General features: G+C 39.5%; 1 protein-coding gene across 1 annotated transcript; it reads left to right on the forward strand.

Moving 5' to 3' along the window:
• Nucleotides 1–5415: 5415 nt before the first annotated feature.
• Nucleotides 5416–7619, forward strand: LOC104825438. Its single transcript, XM_010557764.1, has 4 exons — nt 5416–6771; nt 7070–7261; nt 7325–7378; nt 7440–7619. Exons 1-4 carry the CDS (start codon nt 5416–5418, stop codon nt 7617–7619), a joined length of 1782 nt encoding a protein of 593 aa, XP_010556066.1.
• Nucleotides 7620–10288: the final 2669 nt, after the last annotated feature.

Consider the following 10288-nt stretch of genomic DNA (forward strand, 5'->3'; position numbering starts at 1 on the left):
GCGATACAAAAGGATCATCAACCGGAATCATCACTAGCATTCGTAAGATCACGAACAAACTCTATTCGTTATAGGTAGTCATAGTGTCTTCTAGAGACCGCCTATGACTTGTATATCCGAAATAGAGATTTCGGGTTATACTGCTATATCGGATGAGTCTACAGGGTCACACACGCATGGAAGGACAAATGCACGAGAGAAAACGACGAAAAACCAAGACGGAAGGGTCTGGAACGGACGGACCATAAGGGCGGACCGGACGGTCTGCCTGGTCCAGACCCAACGGTCCAGAACGCAGTCCGTCCGTTCTAGAAGGTCTAGAACGGACAGTCCGTTCAGTCAGACCGTCCGTTCTACATGCTGGGACGGACGGTCCAAGTGCAATTCCGGACCGTCCGTTCCGGCTTTCGGGTTTTTCAAAAATTAGACCGAATTAGGGTTAAATCACCTTATAAGAAGGAGATTAAAACCCTAATTGATCAAGAGACTTTCAGAGTTGTCTGGAGCAGACTTTTAAGAGCTTTTGGTGAGATCCAAAGAGTTCAAGGAGTTCTAAGTCTCGTTTTCTCGAAGCACAAAATCGAATAGCAGATTCGGGTCCTAGCAGACAAGTTTCGATCGTTGGAATCCATCCCGAGGTGTGGATACGTGTAGAGGGCTTGTTAAACTAAACAGAACAAACGTTGCGAGCTTTCCCCAGCCGTCAATGGAGTACAAGGTACCACAGATGAAGGATTAACGGGGACCTGCAAGCTTTCCCCGGTGTCCGGTGGAAGAAGAAGCACTCCAGATCGGTCGACATTAGATTGAGTCACAGATGAGTGTTGAGGAATAGACCGCTGGAATGGGGAAGAGGGGTTGCGAGTCTTGTGATGAGACTTTTTCTTCTTCGCCATAGTTTGTTGACTTCAGGAGACGGCGGACGAATGGCCTGCCCACTGTAGTGAAGTAATCTAGGGATTTCAGAACCGAGGACGGAAATCGCCTATTTTCTCTCTCCCCATCCCTGTGTTAATGGTTTTTCTTATAAACCCATAGTCTTACTTTAACAGACATCAAATTCATACCGTTCAGCGAAGGTGCTAGGAAAGGGTTTTTTACCCAAATAACCCACTTGGGTCGCATCTATTTCACCTGTACACCACCGAAAACATAACACATTTTTTTGCCTGTGAAAAGACGAAATTACGCTTAATGAATTACGATATTTATCCGTTCGAAAACAACTTCGTTATTACGACTTCGTAATTAAGTCTAAATATAGTTACAATTGATTCTAAAAAAGGTGGCAAAAAAATCATCTGTCTTATTTTAGTTGTATATCAGTTATATGTTAGTCGTAATAAGGTCGCAAAAAATAAAACGAAAAGGGTATTTCGGACTTTTCCAACCGAAAAGTGGGTTAAAATTGAATTTTTTTTTTCGGTGGTGTACACTGAAATAGATGCGACCCAAGTGAGTTATTTGGGTGATTTTCCCGCTAGGAAATGCGTAGGCGATTAGTTTGCGTTAATGGAAGCAATAGTGGCGCTGGCGATATTCTTGCAGCACCTAAACTTCGAGCTGGTCCCCGACCAGAACATCAGCATGACCACCGGAGCCACCATTCACACCACCAATGGTTTGTATATGACGGTCAGTCCAAGGCGGAGGTGAAGGTTGAGATGATACGGAGTTGTTTTGGTACGTCGGCTCATACCGGAGCAGTGATCACAATGAAAAAGCATTATAACTTTTTTATTCTATGTTTTTAGCCAATTTTCATTTTATATTTTTATATTATAAGGAAAATGTGATAAGTTTTTTGCTGATTAAAAAAAAACACCACCACATAAAATTATTTATTCCTTATCATCTTATTCTTCATTAATATATTACTCCATTTTCTCTCTATTGAGTTTTAATAGCCAATAAATATTAGAAAACTTGCCACATAGATGATGAGTTGGAGATGATGTGTCCTCACCATATTCCTTCAAACACAACTTTTAATATATATAGATATAGATTTGGTAATCAATAAGATGTCTAAACGTATTTAGGATTAATATATCTTTTTTCCCTAGGAAAAAAAAACTCGTAAGTTCAATTATAGTTAATACCAAGTCGTTCGGGTAAATATTTGAATCTCAATTAAGTTTCGACATAAAAACTTCACAATTAACAGATTCCGTCTCCAGGACATTGAATTACAATGTTTACGAGTTTATTAGTGAAATTACAATATGAAAGCTACATTAAGTGAACCCATAACAAGAATTACATATTTAAGCCAAAACTTTGTACAAGAAAGTATAGATAGATCATAGAGTATCGGAAAAATATTCAAACTCCATATTTAAGCCAAAACTTTGTGATGCCAAGGTCCGACAGGAGCCGGATTGCCAAAGTCTTCCCAAATGTATTTTGGCTGAAAATTTCTTGTAATTTCTTTAACAAGAAAAAAAAAGTTGAAACTATATTTGCTAGGAACATTGCTAACTGTATGAAATAACCGAATTTACACATAAACGAATTATATTGATTTAATTTTTTAATATAATTTTGATTTAATTGAATTATATATCATAAAATATTGTAATATATAACATATAATTTTATTAATAAATTATATAAATATCAATTAACTTTTATTTAGCAGAGAGAAATCTCTCTCATTTTTTTTGTTTGTTCTATGTTTCTACCTTTTCTGGATTTTTCTTACGAAATCCTCAATCTCTCGACTATGGTGACTCCTGCTCCACCGACGACTGGGGAAAGATCTTCAGACCCCTCCATCCGGGTACCCTCATCTCCCTCAACTCTGGTTCCACAAAAACCCTAAAATCCTAGTGCACTCGATGGTTGATTTCCCTCCTCTGAGTAAGAAACCAACTCCTAACCAAAATCAAACTCCTAGTCTAGTTGGAAGTCCGATTAAACCTTCTGATACTCAGTTTCCATGGGCACAAAGGCTACGAGATACCTCCAGGAACCTGCGAAGATTAGCTATCCCGACGATCTCGGCTGAGGGAACGCCCCGCATCCGGGTTCCTAGCTTGGTTCTCTTGGAGACCTCTCAAAACTGGAATGGCTACCTTGTGGGCCAGTTTTACGGAATCACTCCATCGGGTTCAAAGCTGTATCAAATCTTAAATCCGATTTGGGGGAGGAAATCTCGAATACATGTGAGGCGGATAAACAATTCATCTTGTCTATTTCATGTTCCTGATCTTGCTACCCGCGATTGGATCCTTGAAGTTGGTATTTGGAGAGCTGCTGATGTGATGTTTACTGTGACGGAATGGTCGGCCACTGCTACTTTCCGAAAGACGACATTGACTACTGCTCCGATCTGGGTAAAGTTCACAAACATTCCAGCAGAGCATTATTCATTGAAGGGCATCAGTTACATAGCATCTGGAGTGGGTGAACCCCTACATACAGAACGAATGCAACTGGACCCTTTGAACATAGGCGGAGCGAAGGTTAAGATTGAGGTCCAACTTGGATCTTCGTTGCCCAATACTGTTGAAATTGAGGATGAGCAAGGAGGTATTATTGCGGTAAATGTATCCTACGCTTGGATTCCACCAAAATGTGATATTTGTGCTGAATATGGACATAGGAAGCAGAGTTGTCCAACAAAATCTGTTGTGAGCAACACTGAGCACTCAGAGGAGAAACCCCAAGATCCGCCATCTGAGGGGACTGCCGAGGAGCAATCGGATTTCACATTACCACCAATCACAACCACTGATACCGTCGTATCTCATGTTAGCCCCGCTAATATCCCTCTTCCGGAATCATCGGATCCTAGTCGCCACCACAAAACGGTGCCTTCTATAACAACTCCATGTATGGACTCCTTTCAAAATACCCCTTCTCCGCATGATCCAGACCTTGCGTCACCTACTTCCACCAAATCGGTTCACCACATAAATGGAAATACTACTTGTAAAAAATTTCGTTTTGACTCAGATGAAGAACTAGTGGCAAAAGCACAAAGAATTCTACGAGCTCGTTCCTCCACTGCTACTAAAGTCCAAGGAGTTCAGCGTGTTCTACGTCCTCGTGCTGTCAATATACCTCTAGATCCCACGGATTTCACACTGGTCGGAAAAGTTCGAAAGGGAAAAGGTAGACTTTAGTGTCTCTTACCATCCAACATCGACCACTTGCGACCCACGTTGCATAACCCTTCTAGTGCTCACTTTCCGACGACTTACTATTTAACTTTCAATCTTTTTTAGTTTATTGTTCTCGTTTGCTATTATGAATTCTAATTATGAATTCTAATATCTGTATTACCTTTTGGTAATCTCTTTTGTACGGTTATTTACATATATAATATTTACCATTACCAAAAAAAAAATTTGATGTCTGTTAATTGAATAATACACTTAAAAAAAATTCAAAAAGACTTCCTTACATCGGCCACAACTATTATTAAAGTAAATGATATTGATTGTAATTTTGCAAAAAGAAATTAATTCTAAAAATTTGAATCAGCCAATATATGACAAAAATATTCGTGGTATATGTCTATGATAGAATCAAATGAATTCAAAGTTTTAATTAGTTACGCCTTATACTATGTTTATAGTAAAAAAATTACAAATCTATTTAAAGAAAAAATTGGCCAACTACTCATTAGCCCACTAAAACAAAAAAAACGGTTGCCAAAAGTATTAATTGACAATTATTATCTACGTTTTTTTTATTAATTCCAATTTGTTAGTGTTAGGGTTGATGTGGTTAGTATTTGTGTTTAACTAAAAGTGCAGGAAAGATTTGATTTGTGTTGAAGGTTTCAGAAGATTATTGAGATAAAATCAAATTATGAAGAGATAAAATCAAATGAGGAAGTTGAAGTTGATTCAAACTCCTTGGAGCTAAGTGATTTGGAAAGAGATAAATACAAAAGAGATAGAAATAGACACAAAGAGGATCTTGAGAAGATTAAATCAAATCTCAACAAATCAGATCAAAACCACGTCTTGACATCTATAAAAGGAGGAGCCTGGAGCATGAAGAGAGCACGCACAAAAAGAGAGAGAGCTTGAGAAAGTTTAGTCTTTTCTAAGAGAGTTTTTATTCTGGTGAGGGTCACTTGAGAAAACGTTAGTTTTCACTGAGGGTGAGCCCGAAAATCATAATTGTGGTGAACCTTTCAGGGGAGTGTGGAAACACTTGGGGTTGCGTTTTGCTGATAGAATTTACGTTGTAAAGGGGAACAAACTCAGGGGAGTTGTGTTCGTGGGTTGGATTAGCTCGAACAAAAAAGAGTTGTAATTCACGATCTTTACAAGTGAATAGAATCAGTGGATTGTTGAAGAGTGCGTATTCGTTAACTTTTTCAATTGGTATCAGAGCGTTGGTCACTGATCGTAGGATTATTCCTCTCATATTAGTGTGGGACAAGCAATACGCACAATGCAGACACTAAAGGAGTTACAAGCCTTTGGAAGATCGTTGTTGCTTGATGCAGACAACTATGGGTATTGGAAGGTCAAGGTTATGAACCTTATCAAAGGAATTGATGAGGATGTCTGGATCACAGTTCAGAAGGGGTGGACGATTCTAAAAGTCATCATTGATGGTGTGGAGACGCTTAAGCCCAACGAACAATGGACGGTGAATGAAAAGAAAGTTTCAACACTAAATTCAAAAGCACTTTCAATCATCTTCAACACTGTGGATTCAGATGAATTCAAACAGATCCAAGCATGCAAAACCGCCAAAGAAGCTTGGGATACCTTGGAATTGATACATGAAGGAACATCAAGTGTTAAGACGAAAAGGCGTGACATTGTCAAACATCAGTTTGATAAGTTGGAGATGGATGAGGATGAAAGCGTGAAGGAGTTTTGTGGAAAACTCAGTGCATTGGCGAATGAAGCTGCAACTTTGGGAAAGCAGTACAAGGATAGTAAACTGGTCAACAAATTAATCATGAGCTTACCGGAGAAATACATACCTCAAATTGCTGCATTCCAGATGGTACACAACACTGACAATGTAAGTTTCAAAGAAACCATCGGTATTTTTGCTGCTCATGAATTAGAGTTGAATATTATCAGAAAAAAGTCAGTGCCACCTCGCAAAAAAGGAGTAGCCCTTCACGTTCCAGAAGATGACTCGCTTCATATTACAGCTGAAGACGATATGTCACTTATATTGAAAAAATTCAATAAGTTTTTCAAGAAAAAAGCTTCATATCCCCAAAAGCAAGAAGCAAAAGAGACCAACAGATGTTTGGAATGCAAGGGAAAAGGACAGTGGAAGGCAAATTGTCCTAGTGTTGCCAAAAGAGAAACTGTCTTGAAGAGCCTTCAAGAGATACAATGCTATGAATGTCAGGGCTATGGTCATACGAAAAAAGAGTGTTTGGAAAAATCCAAAGGAAAAGGAAAAGTCATTATCAATCATGACAGCTCTGAGATAGAATCTGAAGAAGAAGAAGAGGAAGAGTTATCAAACTTATGTGCATTCATTGGGATCATAGATGAAGAATCTGATGATGAAGAGGTATATGTGAACGAACTCTACAATGAGACAATGAAGATCTACGAGATTAACATGAGACTGGTCAAGGAGAAGAAGGAATTGGAGCTGCAACTAAAAGAAGCAAAGACCGAAATAGTGCTACAGGAAGAGGAGATCACTCACTTGAAACGACAAATAGAAGAAACAAAGAAGAATGTACGAATGCTTGGAAGTGGAACAGAGAAGTTGGACTATCTGCTCGGCGTGGGCAGACATGATCCTAGACATACAGGGCTTGGATACGTGGGCGAGTAAAGCAAGAACCAAGGTAAGTTTGTGTCAGGAGGAATACTGGGCGAAGAAGTACCTGACAAAATCCGAAGGGACCCTCACTCCAGACCTGACTTTCAACCAATGTACTCTAGACCTGATTTCCATACAAGGCACTACCAATCTGACTTCCAGTCGAGGAGAACATACCAAGAGAGATGGAGCTGTTTTTTTCTGTGGTAAAAAGGGTCATATTCGAGCTCATTGTCATCATCTAAAAGCCTATCGGGATAAAGGTAAGTATAATCACTATCCTTTTACTATGAAACAGATTTGGATAAGGAAGGATGCTCTTAACTATAATGTGGCATTGACCTCTGAGCAAAGTAATCATGATAACATATGGTACCTTGATAGTGGTTGTTCAAGGCATATGACAGGGAAGAAGGAGTTGCTGTCAAATTTTGTCAGTGATAAGAAAGGAGACGACGTGACATTTGGTGATGGAAAGAAGGGAAAGATGGTAGGAAAAGGTTGTCTCAATATTGAAGGAATGCTTAATCTCAAAAATGTGAATGTTGTGCAGGGACTTAAGGCAAATTTGATCAGCATTAGTCAACTTTGTGACAATGGTATGAAGGTAAGATTCACTCATGATGCGTGCTATGTGTCTAATGAAAAAGATGATTGTGTGTTGACAGGAAAACGAACAACAAACCACTGTTATACCTGGACAGAAAAGAACAAAAATCAGCCAAAGTGTTTCAAAGTATCCACCACTGACAAGTCAGGGGATGTTCACAGAATGTCAGAGCTCACTCACGAAGAGAAAATTGTACCCAAGTCATGTCGACAAACTCGAGTTCAACACAGGAGGATAAATGAAATACAAACCGAGAGCACCAGTGGAAAGAGGTATGGATTCGTATGTGTTGATGGTTTATTCAATTGGACGAATTGTTTTAGGAAACATGTTGAAAAGAAACACTCGCGATTGAGTATGTTCCCACAGAATATCAACTGGCTAAACTCTTAATAAAACCACTTGACATGAACAGATTCATGTGCTTGCAGAAATCTGTAGGTGTTGGGGAACAATAAAAATTTTTCTGAGTACTCGAGTCAGGGTTCCCTCAGTCTTTGGTAGGTACCACTCGCTAGGATGTATAAGAAAAGTTGCAGTTAATTGATACTCCGCTGTCAACTAATTTGGTTGATATGAGTGGACTGTGTTTACAGTGACTCGGGTCTAAATTGTGAATTGAGATAGTTAAACGATGGTCTAAGGGCAGAAAAGGTCAAAGATCTTTTCATACTCCTCTGTAAAAATTATATTTTACAAGAGTATACCGTGTTTTCCATATAATTGTCTCCCCGTAAGTTCTTCAAATTTAAAAAAAAAAGAAAAGAAAAGAAAAGAAAAAGAAAAAACAGTAAGGGGGAGGAACGAAAAAAAAAAGAGAAAAAGGGAAAACCGAGTAGTCTGGACTTACATGGTAAGCTATTCTCTTTGATTTCAACGTCCTAGAAGTTCAAATAATTGCCCAATATTTTTGTTTTGAATAGATGAGTGCTCCTTCATAGATTGTGAGAAGACCCTGACAAATGACTCTTGAAAAATCTGGTTTATTTAAAAAAAAAGAAGGTTTTATTATTTTTGCAAAAATGTGATGAGTTTATCTTGAGTTGGTTAAGCGAAGTCGGATACGCTACATGGGTGAATGTGGGAGCTGAAAAATCTGAAGTGTATCTTGCAAGTTACTCCCTTGAAACGGTGCTACGTTTGTGTTTTCTCCTATTCTGTTTGTTTTTGTTTCTCTCTTGAAACTAACCTACAGAAAAAGAAACTCGACGTTTTGTGTTTTTACTCACACACAAAGGGGGAGAAGGTATTGAAGATGACCCTTCACAATGCGTCAGGTGACCCTGAGTAGTTTAACGTATGATTTGATTGCTTGAACTCAGGTAAGTGTGTGATATGAAACTTGCTTTAGAATGTTTTGAATTTCAACTCATACACATAGGGGGAGATATGGATCAAGGACTTCTGATGACAAGTGAAGTACACCGAGCAACGGACAGAGATTATTTTCTAATGTTTGTTTGTGTATGAGTAGAAAGTAAAAAAGGGGGAGATTGTTAGGGTTGATGTGGTTAGTATTTATGTTTAACTAAAAGTGCAGAAAAAATTTGATTTGTGTTGAAGATTTCAGAAGATTATTGAGATAAAATCAAATTATGAAGAGATAAAATCAAATGAGGAAGTTGAAGTTGAGTCAAACTCCTTGGAGCTAAGTGATAGGGAAAAAGATGTTGGGATTCCTGGGATCTCATGAGCGAATCATATTTCTAAGAGATCGATTCTAGGGTTTGCGCAGCGGATGTAAAACAAAAATTTAATGAAATCCTAGAACCATGCTTTTATGAATCGTAGAAACGTTAGAACGCTTACCTCAATCGATGCGGGGTCTGTCTCAATTGAAGAATCCGTTTGATCACGAAAGGGAGGAAGATTACCTCACCCTCTACACGTATCCACACCTCGGGATGGATTCCAACGGTTGGAACTTGTCTGCTAGGACCCGAATCAGCTATTCGGTTTTGTGCTTCGAGAAACCGAGACTTCGATCACACTCTTGAACCTCTTGGATCTCACCAAAAGTCTGTCAAAAGAGTTCACAAGTCGGCCAGCAAAAACTCTTCCTTAATTAGGGTTTTAATCTCCTTCTTATAATGGGATTTAACCCTAATTTGGTCTAATTTCGAAAAACCCGAAGCCTGGAACGGACGGTCCAGAAATGCACGTGGACCGTCCGTTCCAGCACGTAGAACGGACGGTCTGGCATTAGTGAACCGTCCGTTCCAGACCTTCTGGAACGGACAGTCCGTTCTGGACCGTCGTGTCTGGCTCGGCGGACCGTCCGTTCTGGACTTCTGGTTCGTCCGTTCCAGACCCTTCCGTCTTGGTTTTTCAGTCGTTTTCTCGTGCGTTTCATCCTTCCCTGCGTGTGTGACCCTGTAGGCTCATTCGATATAGCAATATAACCCGAAATCTCTATTCCAGATATACAAGTCATAGGCGGTCTATAGCAAGACACTATGACTACCTATCTCGAATAGAGTTTGTTCGTGATCTTACGAATGCCAGTGATGATTCCGGTTGATGATCCTTTTGTATCGCGATATCATATGTCGAACATAAGGCATGGACAAGCCACCTTATCTGATTCGACTGCTTTCTCGTTCACTGAGTTCGACTGTCTGAAATAGACGACGCTCGTCTATAGTGCGGCCACACATTTCTACAGTCTCGCTCACACGAGGGGCCCAACGATATCTCTCTCTTTTATGAGAGGTACAAATCCCGTCTTGACTACCTATAATCCAGCACATGATTCGTTTCGTACCTGATACACGCCTTTATGGTCCTCCTGTTATGCAGGACGTTTGACGTATTCAAAGCACGTAACTCCTCATGTTGGATTCTGTAGATATCTCAGGTCTTAGGATCCAATCATGGAACCGCCATATGAGATTCAAGTCATGACGC

The sequence above is a fragment of the Tarenaya hassleriana genome, unplaced genomic scaffold (genome assembly GCF_000463585.1).
Source record: "Tarenaya hassleriana unplaced genomic scaffold, ASM46358v1 Cleome46, whole genome shotgun sequence".
Taxonomy (NCBI): Eukaryota; Viridiplantae; Streptophyta; class Magnoliopsida; order Brassicales; family Cleomaceae; genus Tarenaya; species Tarenaya hassleriana.